Source organism: Amblyomma maculatum, unplaced genomic scaffold (assembly GCF_055883805.1).
Source record: "Amblyomma maculatum isolate TAMU_Amacu unplaced genomic scaffold, ASM5588380v1 scaffold_13, whole genome shotgun sequence".
Classification (NCBI taxonomy): domain Eukaryota; kingdom Metazoa; phylum Arthropoda; class Arachnida; order Ixodida; family Ixodidae; genus Amblyomma; species Amblyomma maculatum.
This window is the reverse complement of record NW_028146738.1, coordinates 10,436,855-10,463,357: the sequence shown is the minus strand read 5'-3', so window position 1 is coordinate 10,463,357 and position 26,503 is coordinate 10,436,855. Positions and strand designations below refer to the sequence as shown.

Below are 26,503 nucleotides of genomic sequence, written 5' to 3'. Positions count from 1 at the left end.
TAAAACCAGTTCCTAATAGCGTTCGTGTTTGTGTCCCTTCCTCCGTCCTCGTCCTTTCGCGCTAACTTTTTATTCTAAGAAGGAACGCTAGTCCTCTTTTGGATGAAGAATGGGATGGGTGCTACCGCAGCTCTTGCTACGTAGCGATCTGCGTGGCTTCCACGATTTTATGAGTTATCTTATTTCTGCTTTTGATAGCGACTGAGCGTTTAACCAAAAACGACGGCCTTCCGCACTGTTGCAATGGCAATCCAGAGACTGCCAATACAAGTCTTCAAGTTGTTTTTGTACTCACGGAACCTTTCCTTCGCTCAAAAAGCGGGTCACCCGATGTACTGCTTTCTGGAAGAAGTGGAATGTTGAAAACAGCAGCCTCACCGCACTTACCAATTTTTTCCAGCGGCCGTTGGTACATTGCTCTTTAGGAGGCTTTTTCTGCGGGTGAGTTTTTTTTTTTTATATTAGAAGTAGTTTTTTGGGGGCTGAAAAAAACATTTGTCTTGCTTCCTGTTTTGTTGAAACTGCGAAATACAATAGATGTAGGGGATGGCAATCAGCTTGCTCACCCAATTTTGAATGATACGTTGTTCTTGCCGGAGTCCCCCAGCACGTTTTCGGCGACTAAAAGCACGACATCCTTACTGTACTCTGCTTCGAGAAATATTGTAGGGTGCTCGTGAAATATAAGGGTTCTCTGCCTTCGAATTTTTGCGTAGCATCAGATGCTTTGCGCACGAGCACCACCAGATGTCACTGAAAGCTCCTCACGAGTAGGGTGCCTCGATGTAGCGCGCCGCCCTAGCGGCACCCTACTCACGAGCAGGCACCGGAGGCTGGGCCCAGCAGCAGGCTACCGTCGGCCATCCACTCTATGTCGGCGCAACCTGCTCTGCCATTCTTCCTGGGAAGTCCGGAAAGGAAGCCAAATCACATGGAGCAACAGCTTCTGTCTGATGGAGACCACGGCGCAAAGATGGAGTTTGTCGCTGCGTCGCCTCTGCCCTCAGTGTACATTCGAACAAAGCAGGAGTGTCACCCAACGCCGGAAAACGCCGGTGAGTGCCCGCGATGCGATTCCCTTGCCTGAACCTACCGTCGCTAAAGAAAACGATCGCGGTGGCCGACTAGTCTTGGTATTGAGCCGATGTCAAGGAACGTCGCAGATATAATCACCGACGTAGCGAGAGCATTTCGAGAGAAATGCAAAGCGAAGATGGAGAAGAAGCGGAGTGTTTTCGACAGCGTCAAAGGTCCCGTTCTCCAGAAAATCCGGGGCCGTCATTGTGAGCGCTATGTGTATAAAATCAAAGGCATGGCTCCGGAAGGTAGTAGGTGCCAGCCAACATGGCCACAGACTGAGTGGTTATCAGGTGGTTCCGGCTCACGATGTCGCATACAGTGGCAGAACTGGCTACGAGGCACTGCCAACTCGAGCTCACGCGTCTCAGTACGGTGTTGGGAATAATAATCCGGGGGTCACAGAAGGCTTGAATACATTGTTCGAGACGCTGCCCCAGGCCAAGCAAGTACAACGGGCAATTATTTAACAGTGCCGTGTGACCGTCGACTCTCCGGTGCAGCAGAGCCGAAGCGGTAATCGGGAAAGGGAACGAGCGTTATGGCGTAATCATGCAGCTCGAGCAGTTATCGTGTTCTCCGTCTGAAGCAACTCCTCGACTGAATTTCATATCCAACTTTCGAGAGCGCTCGTGATAACTGCGGTGTACCTGTGGCTTTGATTCGTGCAAACTTGTAACGTTCTAAGTATTACACTTGCCCTAGATTCTGTTTCCGGGTACTGTCTCGATTAGGTTTCTCTTGATATTAACCAATGTGGTGATATTTAATCTATCGGCAGTTATTTGCCCCGAAAGTTTGGTTTCTTTCCATTTTGGGGTTTGACGTCACAAAACTACTCGGGCTATGGGAGACGCTGTAGTAGGGGACTCCAGAAATTTCGACAACCTGGGGTTCTTTAACGCGCACTGACATAACACAGCACACGGGCGCCTTGCTTTTCGACGACTTTAAAAAGCGGCCGCCGAAGCCGAGATTCAGTCCCGTATCTTTGGGAACAGTAGTCGAGTGCCGTAACCACTTCATCACCCCGGCGGGATTTGCAACGAAAGTAACAATTTGATATAGGTATTGCGCATATTAAGTTAATTCACATGTTCTTCACAGGTACTATCCGCTCTATGCGCAACGAAAAAAAAAAGTCTAGTAGCATTTTCTTGGGGCGCCGATGCATGACAGCCGATTCTGGCGTATGATGCTTCGGACTGTCAGAAAAATCGTCGCTTCAACAGCAGGAATGGTGAACATGCCCTTACCCTCGATTGGCTTGTTATCTGCTACGTTTTCCGGCACATCAGCGCCGACAGTGGAAGGTCGCGCGGCAATGGTAAAGAATTGGCTGGGTGTACAGTCGAGCGCGATTTGAAGGTTACCGCGCGAACGTCGACCAGCCTAGCACTCCAGGCACCTGGCGGCCAGGTTTGCAAAAGAAAAAATTATCATTTCGCACTCTTCTTTCCCTCGTTCGCTGTTTCATACAACAACCATCACCCCCGCGACAAACTCACTGCCCTTTCTCTCTATTCTAAGCTTTCCATCTGTTGCGCTAAACGGTCCAATTTCAGATAATACCAAAGAATACGTCGTGCGCACAACGGTCACTGCCTGTTCGCAGAACCAAAAGAAAAAAAAAGTGATGTCCCAACAGGGAGTGACGGCTGCTGAAGGAACAGCAAAAAGAGTGAGGGAAGCTGGCCTGATACCTCCCTCGCCTCAGCAGAGAATTCTGCGCCATGGCGCTGTTCATGTTCCCGGTCGACGCTCGCGCGATAACCTTCAAATCGTGCTCGACTGTACAATGGTGAGTAGCCCTGTCTAGAGCGCGCCGACGGTGCTCTGCGGAGAAAGTCAGCGCCATATTGACACGTGCATTAGAGCTAGAAGAAGGAGCGAAATAGGACGAAGTAGACGACGTTGAAATGTGGGCCCCGTTCCTGGTACCCTCGTTCGCTGGTTCAGCTGTCTCAGTGCTCTCGCTCACCGGCCAATGTAGTTGTTTTTGTGTAACAACTGTTACACATCTGGTGGAGTAGTGCTTGGCATACGCTTCCCGACCTGCGCACACCTACGAGATAAGAACACGGAGCTCACACCAGTTCATCAGCGCCTTAGCTGCGGCGAGTCACCTGAATTTGGACCTCTTACCACCCCGACGAGGACGACGCAGCCTCGACCGACGGTTCCACCGGAAATGGCCACACATAGTCCCAGGCGCCCATCCTCTACCACACGCCGCGAACACCGCCATCTTTTCACGGCGATGTATACGAAGATTCGGAGGACTGGTTGGACACTTATGAGCGGGTCGCCCGCTACAACGGCTGGAGCGACGACCGTAAGCTCCATAACGTGTTTTCCGCGCTTGAAGACTCCGCTAAGACATGGTTCGGGAACTACGAGAACAACATGTTTACCTGGGAGACATTTCGCCTAAATCTCCTAGCTACATTCCCCAATGCAGACCGCCGGGAGAAAGCGGAAGCTGCGCTTCACTACCGCAACCAGCGCACCAACGAAAGCTTCCACATGTATGTGGAGGACATGACGCGCCTCCTCAAGCGTGCTGACCCCCCCCCCCCCCATGGCGGAGGAGAAGCAGCTACGCCACCTCATGCGTGAGGTCAAGCAGGAGCTTTTTGCCGGTCTTGTGCGCAGTCCACCGCGTACTGCTGCCGAATTCCTCACCGAGGCGACCATCATGGAAACAACGCTCTTGCAACGAGCCAGGCATTACAATCGGCATGAGACCACGCTTGGCCCAGCTGTTTCTTCGGTGTCGCTTGGGAGCGATGTGGCCACTTTACGTGACCTAATCAGGTCGATCGTCAGGGAGGAGCTACAAGCCCGCCCGCTGCCTTCCAGCGTGCCTTTTATTACATCGCTGTCGGAAGTCATCCGGGACGAGGTGCACCTAGCAGTGCAGTAACATTTCCCTGTGGATCCTAGCCAGAATGAGGTCAGACCTACCTATGCATCTGTCGTCTGCCGGGCGCAAGCACCTGGCTATGGCGTCAATACCGTCAATACCACGATCAAGCAGTGCAGCAGTCTGGTTTTGCCCGGGTGCCTGCTCGACCAGCGAACGAGGGTACCAGGAACAGGGCCCACACTTTAACATCGTCTACTTCGTCCCATTTCGCTCCTTCTTCTAGCTCTAATGCACGTGTCAATATAAAGTTAGGCTCTCAGTTTGAGTTATGCGTCCCGTGCGCATGCGAGGCAAAAGCAGAGGAATGCCTGGTCATCTCTTCCCTATCCAGCCCCCACCTGCGTGTTCCGCTCGGGCCTGCATTTGTGACGCTGTGACGTAGGCTAGGGCGTCGCAAAGGCGCCTTGTTTCACTAGTGTAACGAGACTGCAAGGGAAGTAAGCGCGAGTGATAGCGGCTGATCACGCTTTTCTGCACACGCGCCCCCTCACTTCCGCCATGATGTTTTCGGCCTGTATCTGCAATTTGCACTTGGCTATAAGGATTGGCTCATTGCGTTTCTGTTCCGCGCGATCACCCAATTTTACTTGCACTTGCCTGCTTAACCGCGTAATGATTCGCTGAAGAACTCTGGTTTTCCGGTCGCTGCTAAATATTCAGCAGGGCCCCGGCTGTGCGGAAATGAGGCCGGCAACCCACGAGCAGGCACCGCTTTATTTTTGTCGCTCATGAGCATGGGATGCATAGCTGAAATCTACGCTAGATGGCGCTGACTTGCTCCGCACAGCCACGTCGGCGCATTCTAGACAGGGCGGCACACTACTCTACATACATTGGTATGGATTGGCAAAGACGAGTGATACCTGTGTTACACGAGTATCTTCGAATGATATTCGAGTCGATTGACATTCCAGATTTCGAATGACATTCGGGCTCAACGGGCTTCCGCGGTGCTACACAACAGTTTGAAAACATTCGAAAGCTTCAGTATTCACTCGTGGAATTGCAATGGCGCTGCTGCATCGAGTTTCGTAAGGTGCCTCGATGCCTTTCGCCTCGAGTTTCGCTTCTTTGTGTACCCTTTTTTCAGTTTGTACAAATTACCATGGCACAATGACATATATTAGGGTGAGGCTACCCAAAAGGAATATAAAATAAAATGCCTCTGCCCGTAACAGTGATTGCCACGGTCATGCTAGACCGACAGCAACGCCAGCCCATCCAACAGCCGCATAATATTCTACTGCCACGTGTTCGGTCCATCGACACTGGGGCGGTAACCCTTCATGCCCTTGACAGATGACGGTGGCTTCACGAAAAAAAACTTAGGTTGACGAGGCGACTGCGTAATCATAGCGCTGGTATCTGCGTTATATATACTGAATATAAGCGTAACAAGCGGCTATATCCACACTTGCAGATTCAGCCGGCGATAAACGCATGCGAAATGATTACCTTTTATTCGACGGCAACTTCCTCTCCCCCCCCCCCCCGTTACGCAGGGCTCGCTCTTTCGGCGATGCTCCGTGAGCCAATCTACAAGTTTGTGAATGCAAATGGGTCATGGAGTGTAGTTTTGGCAATAGTGCTATGAAAACTACTATTGCTTACATGGCAGGACGCGCATGCAATGAAGGGGAAGCGTCTTTTGTGACCCTGACTGCCGAGCAGGCAGCTAGCAAAAGTCGTAAACGGCACTTGCTGATGACAAATTAGGCCGTTGCAGTGAACGCGAACAGTAACTGCACACTTCTTGCTAAAGCGATCTATATCAAGTATTGCATAGTCACGTTGGAGAAAGGGAGAATCAGCGAAAGCGCCTGTTGTACGCGACGTCGCCAACCCGTCTGTAAACTGTTTTCAAGATAAGCAATCGCATCAGCGCTTCATACAGAGTTGTACTGTGTAAACAAGGAATGGTAGGAATGGATCGAAAGAGTAGATATTACTTTATAACAGTACAGCACACACCGCGCTTCATGTCATGAGCACTGGATTTCTGTGCACATCGATGTAAACAAGCGTACCGGGGCGCAATCGTGGTCATCGGGCATTCGTGTGCAAATTTCGCACTCACGCGGTAAACGCCAAGCTGTGTAATATTATCTTCAAGCACTCATTTTGCAAGTACACCAGCTATTCGATAAATAAGCAGCAGATATCGAAATCAACCAAGAGGAAGCGGCCGCCATAGTCGCGCGGTTGTGGGCGGATCAAAGCGATGGCGACCTGCTATTGGTCGGCGCTTCCTCTGTTTGCGTTTCGAAGGCTTACAAAATCTCAAATGTCTTCGCGCAGCTCAATCGATTAGAATGACATTTCAGTCGAATGCTTTCGAAATTCGCCGTGTAGCAGCGCAGGTTTGGCATTCGAGTCGAATGACATTCTGTTCGAAGGCATTTGCCACGCCTATGTAGCAGGAGACGAATGTCGGCAGTGGGAGCCGGCAGACGGGCGTCATTACCACTGCTCTGCAGTAACAATAACAGCGGAGATTGAAGGGCTCCTGACGTGCTAAAGTAGTACTCTAAATGAATGATTCTATAAAGATGGCGTCTGTTAGCATGTACTTCAAATTTAAATGGTATACGAGAACCCAGTAATTTGCAAAGCATGAAAAAAAAACTCTCCTGGCGACCACTCGCAACAAATTTGGGCGGCACCTCTCCATGTGCAGAGTTTCTGGGTGCGTTCACTCTTTGGACTCTCCCAAGTGACGCGGGTATTGGGGAGCCGTCGCGACTTGCTTTCGCCATTTTTATTGCTAAGCGGCGCGTGCTGGCGTTCAGTTGGGATGTGAGGAGCGCTATTTTAGATCGCCAATACATTTGGTATTGGTCAACTGTACTTAAATATTATGGCGTTGCAGAAAGGACTCATGAAACACCAATTGCCTGTGACAGTTATCTAGTTCTAACAAATGAGCTTTCATTGTCCCTTCAAGCGTCCCCCTAAACTTTTCAGTCGTTTACGTGTCCCACGTTGTGCGAAGCTGGCTAAAATAGTGTCACTCTAATACCCTCTTTACACGGGCAGAGTTAACCACGGTTAGCGTAACTGCGGTTACGCGAAACCGTGGTTAGCCCAATTACACGGCAGACAAAACCACAGTTACACCCCTAAGCGTGGTTATCGCAAACAATGTTTGGCGACCTCAGTTTGCGTCGTTAACCGAGGTTATGGCGGCGTCTGTTGAAGGAGGCTGCTCGTCGGCACCCGAGTGCGCGAAGTGTACGAGCGTGTCTGCTTCAGCAGTGTACTCGTTTGCCCTTATTGAATAGCCGGTGTCTACTGTGCCGCCTGGCGTCTTCGGTTACGGCCTACAGCCAAGCGTCTGCGTACTAAAGCCCCGTCCTGTGTCTGCAGTATCGTTTGGGCGGCTTGGTGCTGAGCGCGGAATGTCGAAAGATGCGCGGTCTTAGCTTTATAATGAAAGTGCACAAGTTCGCAACGCTTGCAGTGCAGGATGCTGCGAGCAGGCTGAGGTACAGTCGAGCGCGATTTGAAGGTTATCGCGCGAGCGTCGACCAGCCTTGCACTCCAGGCACCTGGCGGCCGGGTTTGGAACAAGAAAAATCATGATTTCGCACTCTTCTCTCCCTCGTTCGCTGTTCCATACAACAACCATCACCCCCGCGACATACTCACCGCCCTTTCTCTCTATTCTAAACTTTCCATTTGTTGCGATAAAGCCTCCAATTTCAGATAATACCGAAGAATACGTCGTGCGCACGACGATAACTACCTGTTTGCAGGACCAAAGGAAAAAAAATGAAAGTGATGTCCCAGCAGGGAGTGACGGCAGCTAAAGGAACAGCAAAAAGAGTGAGGGAAGCTGGCTTGATACCTCCCTCGCATCGGCAAAGAATTCTGGGCCATGGCGCTGTTCATGTTCCCGGTCGACGCCCGCGCGATAACCTTCAAATCGCGCTCGACTGTACGTTGCACTTACCGCGGCGGTGAAGCGAGCGAGTGCAGCGAGCTACGGTGGGGTGCGTAACCCCTTAGTTGTCGATAGGCCTAAATTATTTCTCTTCGAAGCCGCGGCGATCGGCCCTTTAGAACTGATCAACCCTGTCGAAATGGTGTCCTCATGAAACTTCCTTATTGTGAATCTTATTCTGCAGCCTTAAAATAACGATATGATAAACTTTGGCAATGCATTAATCGCAGAGCTAGTATAACCAGAACGGTGAGCCGTAATGCACCGGGGGCAGCTGTCTTGAGCAGAAAGTTGATAGTATCGTCGTTATCGGGCTTGCCAGCAAGTTTCCACTGGTCAGTGATCCTCAAGGGTGATTCTATCCTGATATTCGGCTCAGTATTCCAGATGCCAATAAGTTTAGCACGCTTTATTTCTGACGTCGGCGCTAGCGAGCCACCGTGTCGTTCGCGTACGGTCTGCGGGAGGAGGGGCCAACGCGGCGGTGTTTACGGCGGTCGAGGAGGGGCTGCCATCGTGCGGGGCTTGACCGCGCTTGTCGCACGGCACTCCGGAAACTACGTTATAAATAAGATATTTGTAAATGCTGCTTCATTCCGCAGATCACCGCGTCGCTTCGGTTGTACTTAATGGGCAATGGCGGCCGTAACCGAGAACGGTGGCGAGCTGCGTAAGCACAGCTAACCGCGATTGGCGGTTAACCGTGGTTAGGTTCGGTAACCTCGGTTAAGCGTAACCGTAGTTAAGTCGGCCGTGTAAAGAGGGTATAAGCCCGTGTGGTGGTGTGGCACGTTAAAGACCTTATACTACTACACTGCTATCGCTGAAATTGCGCAGTGCAGTTTCAGTTCCTTGTTCACGGTATGAAGCGATCTGTCGAGGGGAGCTTATCAACCTGCATTGTTAATGCACAAAACTGCGCAGTGCCAAAGGAACGAAGAATAGAAAGAAAAAAAATACTTGAGAAAAGCGGCATTTTTTAATGGTCATTTTTTGATTTTCTAAACTACCGAGAAAAAGGTGCTTGAAAAAACATCCTTTTACAGGTATATTTTTGCGGAAGGCAATTTCAAGAGTTTAAAAAAATAATAGTTTTCTAATTTTCTGCAACTTACTCAAATCTTCCGTTCCCGCAATATGGCGGCCAGTTCTAATCGCAGTGCGCAGCCATGGGCCAAAATATGATGTATCCCAGTTTTTTTGTGTGTGTCTGTGAACCAAAAGAGCTCAATGATAGTGACAGGTTAGGGTTTTATTCCTTCGCCTCTCTGAGTAGAAATGGTGACGCGCTTGGAGACTGCTACTATACATCTTGCATCGAGCAACAAAGAAAAAGTGAATAGCATGACCAATGGAGTAGGCCATTTAAAATTTCCACCCTATCCGCCGCAACACCTTTTCACAAGACGTTGAGGTTTCGCTCGGAATCCTTCGCGCATCCTGCTTTTAATTTAGACTTTTGGCGACGACTAGTGTTGTATTTATTATTCAGGATACTAAGGAAATGTTCAACAGCCTCGCAAGGGAACAGAATTTGACTATAGGTAGCGTAGCACAAGATGTGGTAGGCAAATGTATCTAGGAATGTAGTAATCTCATATCAGAATTGCGATTGGGAAATAACTAGAAGAATAGGAAAGGGACGGAGCGCATTTGGCAAGTACTCGCCGATCATGATTAGCGCCTTACCGGTACTGATCAAGAGGAAAGTACAACAATTAAACCTTACCACTGGTCACCTATTATGCTAAAAGGTGTCCACGAATCGGGTACGTAAGTAGAGGACAGTGTAGAAAACTAAGGAACAAAAGATGGTTAGAAATGTATGCGTGCAGAGTGGGTCAGAAAAATTTATTTATTTATTAACAAAGGAGGACTCCTGGCTTTACTGCAGGAAGGGCTTTAAAATACACCGCTTCAAAAGGAACAACCTCTTTCTAGTACACGTTATACAGTGCTCAAAGCAGAGAAGTCGCCGTGAATAAAATAAAGGAAAAACTTAGTCCTAGATAACACCTCGTGCGAGAGTTTCACAAAATAAGCGCTGGTAAATAATTAAGAATATTTAAGCAGTTGCCCTTCAGTTCAGCTGCTATCAATTCCTAATAATTGAGAACAATCATTACATTAACTTGAATTTCTCGCTGTACCTCCTGAGCTGCAAAGACGCCAAATAGGCTTTATTAAGTAACTTGACAGGTGATGTCTTCCGACTGTACGAATTATAAATAAATGGCTTATGAGTGTTGTAATGGTGGCCGTAGTACAGAGGTCTCACACAAAGCAGGCATATTGTAATTTAGGTCGGATAAGGGTTTTATACGATAACAGCTTAATTTCCTGCGTGGAGTACCGGGTAGACCTTCTTATTTAAGGTGGTTTGAAAAAAAAAAGGTATGAAAGTACTTTTATAGCATCTTTCTTTGAAACCCTCATGTGGTCAAACTTTCCCGAGCCCTCCACTACGACGTCTCTCGTCGCCTGAGTCACTTTGGGACGTTAAACTTCACAAACCAAACCAAACTAGCTTCTTTCTTTGAATATTTGAAACGTGTTTGTTCCACCGTAGACCAGAGCTAATCGTTGATCCATGGTACTTGAAGCTAATCACGGCGGACAAAGGGCAACGTTAATAGTATAGAAAAAACCTAAAGAAAATTATTTACGTTTGATTCACATTAAAAAAAAGTCTTTCAGTATTAATGCTCCTCTGTGACGTTGAGCGCCAATCTTGAAATTGAGCTAAGGCATCATTAAATAAAAATCTGGCCAGCAGGCGTTCGTATTTCATGACATTAAGCACAGTAATCGGCAAACAGCTTTATTTTAACAAACGTTTTTAAGAATGCCATTTATGAGATTGAAACCCCAAGGACTGATTATTATGGAATATCGGAGCGTACGAAAGCTTAGCTCGAACATGCATTGCCGATAGATATGAACTGATATCGAGACGATAGGTACGGCTGTACTAACGCCAGCAGCAAATCGTTCTTCAAAATATTCTTCAGTTTCAGCATTATTGTTTTTGTGTGAGCCACAGTGGAATGCTTTTACAAAATAAAAAAAAATGAATCTAGGTTATAGTTTGTGGGGTTTAACGTCCCAAAGCAACTCAGGCTATGAGAGACACCGTAGTGGAGGACTCCGGAAATTTCGACCACCTGGGGTTCTTTAATGTGCACTGACATCGCACAGTACACGGGCACCTTGCTTTTCGCCTCCATTGAAAAGCTGCCGCCGAGGCCGGGATTCGATCCCGCGTCCTTGGGAACAGTAAAAAATGAATCTATTTGACACCGGTTATCAATGGTTGCGGCAATGTCTTGAACCGTTCCGGGATTTGGGTTACTGTAGATAGTGCTTGCACAAACCATGTCGCCGGTTGTCAGTTACGTCATCAATTTCCAATAAAGTCGATATTTTTATGAAAAGTATATTCAAGGTTTTTTAAATATTCGCCAAATTTGAGCTATGAAGGAGTGAGGTTTCTGTTTTGGGCGGGAATAATTCCTCCGGCCTCCAGTCCTTTACCAGGTCGGCGTTTAACAGAGAGCTCTTAAATAAGTTTGCTAAGTACTTGTAAAACCATTCGGCGTATCTCACAAGGGGCGCATTCGGTATGCTATCAATACCCGGTGTCTCTTTTGCGTCACGATTGAGAATCAATAAAAAAACCTCTTCTTTATAAATAGAAACGACAGGAATAGATGGGCTAGCTGAGTTGAAATGATGGTTTCTACCATCATCGTTCGTAAAGAGAGGACAAAAGAAGCGGTTCAAAAAATCAAGTAGTGCCGTGAAAGGTGAACTGGTTACCCAGTTCACCGTTCACGACGACGCTGTACACAGGTTCCTTTTTCTTCACCTGTCACGAGAACTGGGCAGAAAACAATTGTGTTTTTTATACACATGCGCTAAAGTAACGCACTTGGTCTCGTTTTATGCTTTCAAGCTAAAGCGCATAAAAAATTTACCTGCATCATTTCCTGTCTGGTTTCGCCGAAATGTTTTGATTTTAACCTTTCATCCCATGCGTACAACTTCCCTCGTCATCAAAGTAATGTTGGTGCGTAGAGTGATTACTCTGGTAGGCACAAAACGCGAATTGCAATTCAGAACAAGGCTCATAAAGAAAACCGACACATCTACTGAGCAGTTTTAGGAGCTGTGAAAAACCCTAAAGTCCGGGAATAAAATAATAAGTAGGTCTAAGGTTGCGACATCATCAGCAATTGAGAAGTATTTATTTTTCGGGGGGAATAATGGGGGGGGGGGGAATGAAGGATATCATGACGTGTTCAAATACGCCTTCAAACTGCTTAGTTCAGAGCGCAACAAAACGCAATATTACTAACAACGAAATAATCGAGGAGGAATTTATTATTCTTTTGCATATGCGTTGCTTGTTTTACTAATTGTTTTATATATTTATCGAGTAAAATGTATATAAAGCTTTGGAAGATGCGCAAAGTGGCTCTGGAAATTTTGTCCCAATCTATGCACGACATGTTATCGACAAGGCTCAGTTCGCTTAGAGTTATTTTAAAAATGACACATTCAATTCCTTGTGTGTCAGCCCCGCCGTGGTGGTGCACGGGTTCGGGCGCTCGACCACTGTGCCCAAGATTGTGGGATTGAATCCTGGCTGCGGCGGACGCTTTCTCTGGGGGCGAAAAGCAAGGCGCTTGTGTGATGTGCGATGTCAGTGCACGTTAAAGAATCCCCGGGGGTCTCATCCTCCGGAGCTCTCATTGAAACTACGGCGCTCCTCATAGCCTGAGGCCATTTCGTAAGTTAAACCTCGGAAACCAGACCAAACCTTGTATGCAAGGTAGGCTGATTAGTTCTACAGATTCTTGGAAAAGAATTCCGACGTCTTCGTTGCAAGAAGTCCTGTCTTTGTGCCTAGTTCTAAAACGATGCAGTGTAATTTTCTTCACCAGTGATGTCAGAGTGCAGCTATGCTTCGGGAATTATAATTATGCGATGTTATAGTTGCTGCGATATGCTTTCTAAATCCTTAGGTAAGTTCAGTGTTCTGGGCGTTAAACTGAATGCGTGTTAGTGATTTATTTCGACTGCTTTTGATTTATAGGTCACTTTGTTTTTTGTTTATCCTGGTTGCTACCCACTGCAATTCTTTCTTGTCTGTCACCTCCCAAACAAACATGACGTCACCGAATTTTTCTAGTATAGGTTAGCTTAACCCTCGTGACCCGGCTTTCGAATTTCTGCGGTATTTCTCAGTGTTTCCTTATATGTGCCGTGTGGTATGCGCAGTCTTCTGAAATAGAGTAGCCGCTGTTTTTCAGTTTAAGAAATTGTTCAGTAATTTTAATTTAAATCACACGGCAATCTATTAGCGTGACAATAATTGGCCGATGGTTGTTAGGTTGACTGCAACCGATTCTTTGAATTATCTCGGCTGAAAACCGTTCATGCTAAATTTGTCAGAGAAGTCGTCGTTCAGCACACGGTGACATTTCTTCGTTTTACTTACTTTTTCAGAATTCCAAGCAGGATCAAATTTTTTTCGTCTGCCCCCGTCGTCTAGGTCTATGAGCTTCTGTTCTAAGCTCGAAACTCGTGATTCTAGCTAGCGCACGGCTTATATTTTTTTTTATTTAATTTATAATTGGTGCGGATTCTGCATTGTGTGTAATTTGACCTCAATGTCGCCAATTTGACCTCAATGTATCATATCAGTGCCGATGCCCGTTTTTTATCAGCAGCTCATGTGCAATGGGCTGCACTGCCTCCCCTCTTCCTGCCATCTCTCCCCACGGCCCTATATGCACGGGCCGTAATAAACCTGGTTGTTCCCTGACGGTGCCCTTCGTCATTCCGGTCATCTGCACGATACATAGTGGCAGCGGTGGGATAACCACCTTCGTCTCCGAGAGCAGCGGTGGCGGTGCGGACTACAAGAGCAAGAACTGATAGCATCCGGAACAACTGCGCATCACCGGAGACAGCGTTAAGAACGGGAGCCTCTTCAAACAGAAGTTTGAAATATTTTGGCAAACAACGTCGGTGCACTGAAAAGCCAAGATCCAGTGCCGTGAAAACCGCACAGCTTATCACCTTGGCGGGTGAAGACGGATAATATGTCTTCAATAACTTCACTTTTGCCACGGGGGAAAGTACAATTTGTTCGCCTATGACGTAATGTCAAATTTCCCGGATGTAGAGAAGCTCTCTGATTTGAATGCGAGCACAGTCATTGACAAGCTTAGTACAATGTTTTCAAGATATGGCATCACATCTGATCTTTGCAGCTATAATGAAGTTCAACTTTCTAGCCGCGAGTTTGCAAGTTTTTCGAATCTGTATTACTTTAATCACACTACATTCAGTCCACAATTTCCGCGCTCAAACGGTCTTGCTGAAAAGGGCGCGCAGGTGATCAAAAGGATTTTTAAGAAGACAAGCGAAAGAACTGCAAATTTTTGGCTTGGTGTATTAAATTACAGGACGAGTTCATTGGAAGACGGCCGATCGCCTGCAGAGCTGCGTCAAGGGAGAAGTCTTCGCACCCTATTACCTGACTTCCGCCCGCAGCCGATCATCCAGGTCGGCAAGTATACAAGCAGTCGAGCCAGAACAGCCGGAACCTGCCAGCCCTTACAGAAGGTGACGTCGTACGGATAAAATGGTCCTCTTGGGAAAGAAAAGCTAAAGTGATATCACCTGCCGGACCACGCGGTCCTATCACGTTCAAACCGGCGGAAGCATCTAGAGGCGCAACCGGCACCACTTGCTCGCAACAAGGGAGCGATTCACTTGATGTTCATCGAACGGCAGCGACTCTGCTGACGACCTACTGACCCAGCATATCACCTCATCACCTCAGGAATCTACAGCCACTTCTGCGACGGCACAGCCTCCCCTGCCAAGGCGGTCCACGCGACCCACAAGGCAACCCGTGCGTTTAGGCCCTGACAGGAACTTTCAACAAATCACTAACGACTGATTTTTATTGTTAAAGGGACGGGGATATATCATATCAGTGCCGGTGCCCTTTTGTTATCACCAGCTCATGTGCAACGTGCTGCACTGCCTCCTCTCTTCCTAACCCTGCCTTCTCTCCCCACGGCCCTATATATATGCACGGGCCGTAATAAACCTGCTTGTTCCCCGACGGTGCCGTTCGTCATTCCGGTCAACTGCACGATACAGGTCTATAAGCTTCCGTTCTAAGCTCATAACTCGTGATTCTAGCGTTCGGCTTATATTTTTTTTATTTCATTTATAATTGATGTGGATTCTGCATTGTGTGTAATTTTACCTAAATGTCGCCAAGCCTTCGTTGCATATTTCTGGCCTTCAAGGAGTTGTCTGCGTAGCTGTTCAGGGGGTGGCCCAGGGTTAGTCTTAATGTCTCCGCGCAGCCTGAGTAAAAACTAACTCACAAACAAGAAAATAAATTTTATGCATACTACTTGGGTATGTCAGCTGGCTAAGCTACATGTTATTGGATTTCGTTGAGGATACGTTGTTAGTAGCCTGGAAGAAAACAGGGATTGATTTGATGATTCCGACTGGATGATAGCCGACATGCCCACATGATATTCTCATAGAGAAAGGAATGGACACGGATATGTCATGTAATGCGAAGGCAAATAACCGGTAGTCTAAAGAGTGACACACTAGACTCCAAGGAAAGGAAAACGTAGCAGTGGGCGGCAGAAAATTAGGTGGGAAGATGAGATTAGGAAGCTTGCAGAGGTTAGGCGGATACAGCCGACACCAGACCGGAGTAAGTGGAATGATGTAGGCGGGGCCTTCGCTCAGCAGTGGGTGAAGGCCGGCTGTGGATAGGGATGATGAAGCGCTCGGTTTACTCACGATTCATGCTTTGGCTCCAGAGAGGAGCTTTTCGTTGTATGCCTTTGGATCGCGCTACCGGCTCTCACTGTGCCGGAGCAGCTTTGTCCTTGGGATTTTAACACATTGCTTACCGCAGTAGCAGCAGTGATATTTTTTTTTTTTGTTAAATCGAATTGTCGGCGTTCCTGGGAAACAGTCTCGTACGTGTAAAAATTATACAACCGATTGCGATTCGCGTACTCCAACTGAACTTTCGCTGATTACAGGGTTTAATTAGAGGTGCAGGAAAATAATTGAACAATATCAGAACTGTGTTCCACAACTGTTTCGTTATTTTTCATTCAAATTTTGTTTACACAACACAGCCCATTTTGACTAGGGTGAAGTCAGTGTTTGACATATTGTTTTCAAAGTATCTTCGAGGAGAGTGTTTCGTGAACTTGTCACCACGAGTTTTTCTACATTTCTTGCATTTCCTGTAGAATACATCAGCCCCTACACTGAGTTCTCTACATGCATGCGCTGAAGAGAAGACCCGTATTATGCCGAAAGAACCCTTTCCGCACTAGCTCGCATCTGAAGAATACTTGGACGCTATTTTCTAAGCCGTGTATGAGGGGGGGCTTCGTTGCTGTTAACTCTCCGATAAGCTGTTGCCGATAGAAAAATCTGAAAAAAATCATCTGTGAGGGAATTATTTCGGAGCTTTCGCACCGAAAGTATACCAAATTACACAGCTCTTTATTTATTTTCCAAATTCAGCTGTTTTGATTTACGAGCTTTTACCTGATTTGTACAAGCGCAGGAAAACCTTTAAAAGCAAATTTTTGTTGCTCATTCAAAACTTTGGCCATACCCATTACCTATCAATGTCTGATGATGTCCCACGATTATCTCACAATTAGATGTAACACTTGTGGGGTTCGAAACAGGGGAGATGAATACGTTTTCCCAGTTTATTCGTGGCTGACTGTCCAAACCGCAGACCCCAAACCGGGATTGCGTGCGCTGTCGAATCCGCGCCGATCATGGCGGCGCGTGCTCTTAGGAACGAAGGAACTATACGTCCTGACCACAAACAGGCATTTATTGCTGCAATAACAACGTTAGCTAGCAATAAAATACATTAATGAACCTAAGTAGTCAGATTCACCAGGAAGGTTATGGGAGATTGTTCGCCCACGTTTGGGCAAGGGTTATTTCCGAGGCCGGACGGGACGAGCAGGCGGGAAAGGTTTCCGCGGTGGCATCACCTCGCCAGCTCGCGAGGTTGCGTCCACTCGCGTCAAGTTCCCAGTTTCGAAGATCATCTTCCCCCATCTCGTGCGCAGTGACGAAGCCGGCGGAGGGCGCTCGTGCGACCTAAAATCCCTGGAACTCGGAAAGTACCGCATCCGTTTTCTCTCCGCCGCTGCACCAAGCCGCGCCTCCGACTTGGTCCCCCGCGGTCACGTGGTCACGCGCCACTATAAATAATCCGTCGGCTTCCCGGGAGCCAGTGCTGCAGTAGGTAGACTGCTAGCGGGGTTTGCGCCAGGACGCGTGCTCTCACTCATAGCGCTTTGAAAAACCAAGTCAAAGGAGTGTAAATGAACAAGTATGCCCGGTTGCTGCGCTTTAGGGTTCAGCAACCGCCAGCAATCGGGGAAGCTCTTTTTACTATACCGAACAGTATAAATGACAACAAACGACGTGCTATTTGGTTGCACAGGATAAAGCTGGATAAATTTTCACCCACGTGTCACACAAGCATCGGCGAGCTACGTTTTTATGTGCATTGTGCTTCGTGGCGCCCTGCGCGTGAAAAATATTTATAAGGTGAAGGTAATCAGAAATTTAGGAGACCTATGTCTGTCGTCATCATTGAACTGATTGCGTGCCTAATCTAAAAATATAACATTCGATAAAGGATTGTCTTGATGGGGAAGCCCACTTCTAACAGGAAGAACGCCAACGCAATTTTTTTAACAATATTGTATATTTCAGAACACAGTTTTTCACTCACTCGTGGTTGAATTCCTGCGTACACTGTAAACAATGTGTGTGAAACTACAGGTATTTTTGAAGAACATTTCTGACCTCGTACAGAGAGTATCAGTTCTACTCCATTGCCCGAAATCGGCTTAAGAAAAAAAGAAGTAATTTTCTGTTTTCAAGCCGAAACCAAGACTGGAAGGCAAATAATTCGGTTTTGTACCGCAAACTGATTTTTACTCGAATATTAGATTAATGCTGAATAGAAAGTGCAATGTTATGACAACCCCGAAGGCGCTGTCCGACTATAGATTGCGTAACAATTTCGATTAAAAAGAAGATAACCAGTGACGGCACATTGAGGTACGTTGTTGCTGACCTTGAGCATATATTAAGCCAAACGAGAACATGCGGTGGATGGAGGGTGGCTGCTCCTGGCCTTGCGCGGCTGGGACTGGTAGGTCACTGCCGCTTGCAGCGGGTTCTAGCCTGCCAGCATAATTTTATCTGTTGTAGGCCGTCATTACACCCGCCACCGTTTCGGTGGAGGACAACGGCTGCTGCAACGTTCGTCTTTCTCTCGCTCTTTTTCTTCCTTCTCTATTTTCTCTTCTGTTCGCACGAGGCAGCGGTGGTGTGGCTCAGCTACGTGGCCAGTAGCAAGCCCGTGCATTTTCTTTTACTTCTTCCCTTAGTCGCAGCAACAACAACAAACAGGGAGGATGGCTCTTTGCTACAGTTGGATCTATTATGCATTTTCCACTTCCCTTCTCGTTGGCTGGACAAGAGGTGTTGCGCGGCCAACTTTATGGGTGCCATCGGGTATTGCCAGCTTTGAGAGGTATTTGTGAGATTAAGTTAGCAAGGCTTTCGCCTTAAAATGGTGTTCATTAAAGAAATTGGCGCCTAACGCAGATTTATTGGTATTACAGACAGAAAAACATGTGAAATGAAAGACGAGTAAAAAAGATATATTTGCATCATTTTTTAAATGGGACTGGGAAAAAACAAAAAATAAACAGAAAACGGCCTATAACAAAAATGTTGTATAAGTTGTAAACAGAAGAAACTAAAATCAGAGAAAAAATTAAAAACAATATACATTACAGAACAGAAAATTTCTGGCAAGACAGCTGCCAGAAAATTTCTGTATTTTTCAACAACACGTTTTTTACTGTGTAGGCTCCTGCTTCGTGAAATTTTGGGATATTTCATAAACCTCTTTATTTTCTCCATGCACGACACCGCTAAGCACTCGACGGTAAACGTCGATGCGGGGCCGTTCCAAACAAAGTATCCTAAGCACCAGAAATAGCGTGTCTTTTTTTTTGTGTGACCAAAAAGTCTGGTAGGGAAACGACGACGGAAACTTATAGTGAATGGCGGTGCCACTTAGTTTGCCAGGGTTTGTGGGTCGTTTCGAGCGCATTCACTCTTTTTAAAAAAGGGGATGCAGGGCTAAATGGTCAACTTTGGACAAGTGCACCAATTTTGATAAGCTTTACAGCGGTGACTAAGCTTCCTCTTATTCTGTTTCATCACCTTAGCACAAATAGAAAAAGCTGTAGCGGTTATGACGAGTAACTAAGTATGCCAGCTTAGGAGAACTATCATTTCAAAAATTATGGTATACTAACCGTTTGTGCTTAGATAAGCCAAAATCGACTGATGGTTAATTACAATATTTTTCAAAAAATCTGCGCACTACTTCATTTTTTCTGTTGTCATTATATGCCAAATACCTGGTAATGTTTTCGTGGAGAATAATTAGCAACCCAAAAAGTACCTTATCTTGTTGTTAACAAAATTGCAATCCAAAAACCTTCTTGAAAGCAGCCTTTGGCAAATGAGCTTTTTTTTCCTAATGGTTGTGTTCTTACAAAAGATGCAAACTGAGGTAGGCTTAAACGATTTCGGAACATTCGGTTCAAATTTAGAACCTAATCTCATAAATCAAAGTGGCCTGGTGCTAATGTTCGGACATCTTTTTCAACACGACACTGCTCTGTGGCGATTGCTTCGACTGGCGTCTTTTTTTATCAGCTTTACATCTGCCCAGCGCCCTCGCCTGCGCTCGTAAAATGGTTTCCGTGGTTGCTTGCTAGGCACCATATTTTATCTCCAGCTTGTTCAGTACTTTGATTAATTAGGCTCTATGTGGTGGGAAAACAGCGATCGAAGGTTACATGCTGTGTTTTAGTCAATCCAAGCTTCTATTTCGGCAGCCAATCAGCTTTTGCCACGGGCCAAAATTTGTCATTTCATTTGGTTTGCCATTTTAGCTGCCTACCGTACCTTCGGTAGCCGGACCTTTTTGGTCAGAGAGCACGGAGAAGTATTTTTACTTGACGACGCACTGCGCTTTCAGTTTCTGGCTCACTATGCCGCCGCGTCTTGAAATCGCTTTCATAGGCACTTTCGGGCACTTTGGGGTGGTGAGTGCACCCTATCTCTAAAAAAAAAAAATTGGCAGCGGCTTAGCTCGGTTAAGCCTGGATATCAGAAGCGAAAATTTCTTCCATGACGAGTGCGCACGCTTTTTTTCTGTCCTGTTCTCTGGCGCGCAATAGTAGCTGCGGCGCACATGCGCAGTAGCGCATGTGCCTTAAGTGTGGTGAGTCGAAATCCTTTAGGTGCATCCGTGCATCCGAACGGGAAACGCTGAAACCACAAAGTTGCGTCCCATCCGTGCCAGATTCCAGATCAATAACTCCACTCGGCGGCGATGACGCGCGCCCTTTGCCCCGCTTGGTCTTTATAGCTAGCGGCAGATGGCGTGCGCCACGTTACCTCCGCGTTGAAGTTGCCATGGAGACGGCAGGAACACTAGACAAGGAGAATTAAGATATCCTTCTCACGTGACAATTCCTACAAGTTAATTTCATGAATCTGCTTCCCGACTTACTGGTTTCTTCACCGCCCACAGTTACTAGGATTTATGCAGAAAGATTATGCTTCGATGAGGTTTTTGACTGTACGATTCTCGAATGAGTACTTATGTTCTGTTTCGCGCAAGAAACTATACAAGAAATTGATAGCAATGCTTTTTCCGCCACCACTGTATTGTTCTTTATACTTTCGTCTTAAGGGTCATGATGTGTTAAAGAGGGTGCGTAAAATGCAGATTTCTCCTTGCACGAGAACATTTTTTTTTAAATTACACACCGAAGCACTACCTGTTAACACATGGCTCCACAGGAAAAATATTTTTGTATCTTCTGCAAACTGCCGTCTGTGTGATGTGCCTGAAATAATTGAGCACTGTTTCATTAATTGCAAAGACTCAATTCTCTTTTGGTACTTGTTGCAAAGAACTCTGAAGAAAGACTGTTCTAAATTTGTACAGTATGCGGTATCTTGCTGTTACAATCTGATTACGAACCATATGACATGTTTTTCCTTATTGGACTTCATAGCTTGTGGAAGACACGCATGTTGGATATCAACGTTGAACCTGTTGTTCCACCTAGACTCCATTTTATCAGAATGATGCTGCAACTGAACGACATTTATGATGAAAATGACTTTCAGCCTGATTGGTTTCCGCTGGTAACACGGTGTTTATCTTTGCCACCCTTTTAGTTGTGTCTTCTGTTGTGCAGCTCACCAACGGCTGAGTGCTTTGTAAATAGCCTTTGTACATAACCCTTTCTGTACATAACCACGTGTAATAAATATCATACCGGAAAGAAAAGCCCGCCATGGCATAGTCGACTAACACGCTTGGCAGGTGATCGGAGGGGTAAGAGTTCGATTCTCGCAGGAGGATGACTTTTTTTCTTAATAGTGAAATACAACCCCGCGGTGAACGAGCGTTCTTCACTTTTTCTTCTTACTCAGCCCACATATAAAGCCCCGCTTTAACCAATCTATATGAACGTGCCTTAGTGGCCTATAGGGGTAACGTGAATGCCTGGGTCCTAGAAGGCTAATTCTGACATAACCGTCCCATGACAAACGAGAGACTCAAGTTGGCTCTTCTGTGACGTCACGTGGTTTGCACATACGCAGCTGTGGCTTTTTCTAACGAAGGAGCATACGTGAGACTCGGAGTTGACTAGCCTAGTGAAGCTTTTCGCCTCAAGAATATTTTAATTTTTCTGCTGCGCAGGAAATAACCAAAATTGGGGGAAGCTTCTTTATGCATACACAATATAAGAAAAAACATTTTGGTGAGAATTGTGATTTTAACATTACATGCATGTCGGAAGGTCTTGCCTACCAGACCTATGCTTGTTGTCATCTAAGGATAAACATCGAGTTCATCTTCCGGGGCCGCCTATTTGGATGTTTTAGCATGCACTTCCTCGTATCAAACAATGAAGAGCCAGAGCGATCAGGACGTAGGCTTAATCACGCTGGTGGATGGCACCGGTGTCTTGTGTGTAAGTGAGTAGTGAGAAAGGGAAGAAACAAAGATGGATACATTCCCCTGGTGCATTACCTGCCTCTCTAGTGAGGACGCACGTACGCCACTTTGAAAGCAAGAAGTACCAGTGTGGTGCAAGAAATTGATAGTGAAGAGAAATAGCCACCCTACGCCAACTACTTCGTTCCGACCTCCGTTAGCGTGGACCGCATAACTCATGCTAGAATAAGCAAGTGTGCCCGAGATTACTGAGGTAGTGAATAAGATTAGATATGTATGTATATGCATTCCCTTCTGGTGTGTTTTGTGGGTAGCGCGGTTGAGACTTCGAAACCACCCCGCGATATTCATAAAACCACAGACGAAACACAATAGCTTACGCCATCTTGACTCGTTTGCGTGTTGTGTTTGAATGTGCGAAATCTACAAGTATATGTTCTCTCACCTGTGTGAAGGACTTGTAAACTTATGTTGTTACTGCGATAATTGAAACATGCAAATTTTCTGCCGTTTTTGAGATTTTTGTCTTAGTAGCGATTAAGTTGAAAGCGAATTGCATTCGTTTACAATATACTCGGCGTTAACTGATCTTTAATGATATCTTCTTTTGTTCGCGACTTTAATCGCAGAACGCATATCTGCTTTAGTACTTCATTGAGACAGCACCAACACCCTTGCATTGACTCTACGAAATGCGTCTCGCTGCATCCTGAGACACTTCATGTTTCCATGCACCCAATTACCTACGAAAGTTGCAAGCGTGCTTTTTAAATTATTAAAATGCGGCTGAGCGTGATAAATTCTGTCAATCAAGTAGCCCGTCTCGTGAAGTGTTTTAAAATAAGTCATGCAAGCACTGGCGCCCTACTTGAGATTTTGCGTTAAAGGTCAATGATATATTGAGTTTTTTCTGTACATGATTGGACAGGTGGTTCTACGCAGGCTTTTGGCCACGCCAAAGACGTAGACGGTAAACGTGCGGCTGGATGTAGGCGCAGGGCAACAATTCCAGCAGCCGTTTAGTCACGGCAATAATAGCATATCGTTACAGCCCCGCCGCAAGGGTTGATAAATCTACCAATACAGTGTGTTTGGGCGCTCATTTGCTTAACAAAGCGTACTTGCTTATCCTTTTCGCATTCAGATCCATCGGATAGGCATGTGTTTGCGTTAGAGCACCTTGCATTTTAGTTTAAGACGAAGAAAATGCTTATGATACAACCTATACGTACCTGTTGGTGACGGTCCGCGATTGCGAATGCGTAGGTGTGCTCATCTGATGATTTGCATCTTTTTTGTTTTCTTTTCTTTGTCTCTTTTTGCATGGAAGATGCTGGCTGTAATTGTGAGTAGCGAATCTAGTAAATCTCCATTTGGGAACCAGGAGGCTATATCATGTTTCGTTGTTCCTCCTTGGTTCGCGTCCCGCTTCGTAGTTTTACAACAAAGGGTGTCTTCATATCATGGCTGTGAGGTTATTCGCTGGTAAGAAAACACGACAGGGGTGTGACATTTGCTCTTGTCGTTTAGCCACTTCAGTGTGTTTAGCGTGCCAGAAAAATGTCTGAGAGAAACGTTTTAGTCACGGGCGTCTGTGTGAATCAATGACTACTCTTTTTCCGCATCTGGCGACTAAACAAGCACGTTTTCATTTTTAGGACGCCGATGAATAACCGTAGGTGCAAAAACATTTATTTTTAAAAAATAATTGAAACAAGCTTCTAATTTTAAATTAACTTCTGAGACACTATGCACAACCGCATGAGTAATCATTTAAAAGTACGGCTCTCGCATGAGCCGCAGCCATCGCAATGGAGACGCGACCCCCTATGTTACGTTAGTCGTGCGGAAAGGAGGAAATACACCAGGCACGTTCATTTAGATGTCATTGATCTGACGCGAAATTCAGAGTTTTCTGAGCGTTTAACGCGATCTCTAAACAGAGGCTCGAGTTGGTAGCTCCTGCCATGACCTGTCGTGTAGTGACAAGGCAAAACACACTGAAATAATTAGTACCTTGCTATGTCATCTGCCAGATACAAACAGACGAGCGGATAAATTGCAGAAGAGGTACGAATAGCCCATGAGACGCTGTGCACACGAATTTGAAATCTTAAATATGTCATCCCGTGTCATGCATAGAAACAACAATGATATAATGAATTGGTTGCTCCCGGTGTGTTTATTTATTATACCGACTACAATCCTTACTGTATGTCATGAAGGTGTACTGTTTCTTAGCACAAGTAAACAAAAAGTAAAAAAAGGAAGGTCAATATATCTAACAGCGAATGAATGCCAACTTAACGTTCAGGCCTTCGAAAGCAGAACGACCGTCATTGGATGCTGAGGCTGTATGACAGGAGTTTTGTTTAAACAACGCAGTGATACTAGCATGGAAGGTGGAATGCGATTTCAGGATATTTGTTCTCTTTAACAATTTTTAAAGAAAAAGTTGCGTATGCACGAATCTTCAGCTGTCACATCATCGTCGAGTCCACTCTGACATCAACAGGTTGCAATGCATAAAAACTTGAAAAACGATTTTTATTCCGGTTACTTGTCGTATATTACTACTTTTGTTACAAATACCCTTATTCTCTCACGTATGCCGCATCGCAGCATCCTCTGATTACGACTTCCTCAACCATTGGGATCCCTGTATGGAGATATACCTCTGCAAGGAATCGGAGGCGGAAGTAGCTGACAATGCGGACATGGGGGAACCACTGCCTCCCCTCCCTCTGCTTTGTTCGCCGCTTCTGACATTCGAAACTCCGCTGCCACCCATCAGCTGCGGCTCCGAAGTTCCTTTGCCACAGCAGGCGCTGCAATTGTCTCCCGGACACGAAATGTGTGCGCGACTGGAGTCTGTCCTTTCTCCGAAGCGATTTGCTAAGGATAATTAAACCTACATCAGTAATGACGGCTTTTGCATGTGGAACTGGTTTTATACTTTGCGTGATGCTGGTGTTTTATTATTTTTTTTTTGCATGATTCAAAAGTCTTCTTTTTTTACCATGCTGAATAGAAAGCGCTAAAAACGACGACGAAGAGCAAGAAGCAAACATGACGGGCGCTTCTTGTTTGCTTCTTGCTTGTCTTCAGTGCTTTTTATTCAACATGTTACCGTACTATGGTGCTCTAGAGCACTGTAACCGTACTAACTTGCCAAGATGTATCCTCTTTTACCATGCCCTTGCTTTGGTGTGCTGCCACTCAGTGCTTAATTCGCTGTCCATGAAAATTATATTTCACGTGAAGTTCGAGCTGACAGGAGTATAAGGCTTTAGCGTTTGTTTTCACATCGAATTGCAGTGACATGATCTCTACAACTTCAAGTATTCGTCTGTCATGTCGACGTCCAGAATCCTGACAGTCTTAAAGAAAAGAACAGTTACGAGCTAATTTTAGAACAAGAATTTTTTTTATCTTTTATTGGTATCAATATCACTCATCAAGCACTATTTTTATGTACTTCAAATAACACTGAAATAATTATTACCCTGCTATGTCATCTAAGAGATACGAACAGACGAGCGAACAAATTGCAGAAGAGATAAGAATAGCCCATGAGACGCCGTGTACACGAATGAGAAATGTTAAATGTATGTCATCCAGTGCCATGGATTGAACCAACAATGAGAGAATGAACTGATCGCTCCAAATGTGTTTATTTTTCGTACAGGCTGCATTCCTTACTGCATGGCCTCAAGGTCACATGTATCTCACTGCTAATGAATACCAACTTAACATTAATGCCTTCGAAAGCAGAACGAATGTCTTTTAATGCTGATGCTATATGACAAGATTTTTATTTAAATAACACTGTGATACTAGCATGGAAGGTGTAGTGCGATTTCGGGATATTTGTTTTCGTTTAATGAACATTTTTAAAGAAAAAGTTGCGTATGCACGACTCTTCAGCTGTCACCTCATTGTCGAGTCCCCTTTGACACAAACAGGCTGCAATGCATGAAAGCTTAAAGAGCGATTTTCATTCCAGTTGCATAACTTATATTACTACTTTTTGTACCAATTGTCTTATTCTCTCCCACGTATGCCGCAGCGCAGCATCCTCTGATTACGACTTCCTCACCTACTGGAATCCTTCTATGAAGAAAAACCTCTGCAAGGAATTGGAACCGGAAGCAGCTGACGACGTGGACATGGGGGAACCACTGGCTCCACTTCCTTTACTCTGTTCACCGCGGCTGACATACCAAACTCCGCCGCCACCCGTCAGCTGGGGCTCCGAAGTTCAGCTGCCACAGCAGGCGCCGCAGATGTCTCCCGGACGCGAACTGTGTGCGCGACTGGAGTCGGTCCTTTCGCCAAAGCGATTTGCGCAGGAGAATTAAACGAACATCAGTAATTA

General features: G+C 46.0%; 1 protein-coding gene across 2 annotated transcripts; it reads left to right on the top strand.

The window, feature by feature from the left end:
• Window positions 1-622: 622 nt before the first annotated feature.
• On the top strand, window positions 623-26,503 carry LOC146172188 (uncharacterized). 2 transcript variants are annotated; one of them, XM_084585876.1, is made up of 2 exons: window positions 623-1,055; window positions 24,748-25,039. In XM_084585876.1, the coding sequence occupies exons 1-2, from the start codon at window positions 872-874 to the stop codon at window positions 25,032-25,034; spliced, it is 471 nt and encodes a 156-aa protein (XP_084442002.1). In that variant the 5' UTR covers window positions 623-871; the 3' UTR covers window positions 25,035-25,039. The 2 variants fall into 2 exon arrangements, with proteins under 2 accessions (XP_084442002.1, XP_084442001.1); XM_084585875.1 differs by lacking the exon at window positions 24,748-25,039 and adding an exon at window positions 26,200-26,503 and having other exon boundaries at window positions 655-1,055.

What these genes read in the sequence shown, in the direction of transcription:
- LOC146172188 (XM_084585875.1), top strand. Translation starts at nt 872, where the DNA reads ATGTCGGCGCAACCTGCTCTGCCATTCTTCCTGGGAAGTCCGGAAAGG. An exon ending in CCCAACGCCGGAAAACGCCG is followed by an intron (nt 1,056 to 26,199) that starts GTGAGTGCCCGC and finishes GCCGCAGCGCAG; the next exon opens with CATCCTCTGATTACGACTTC.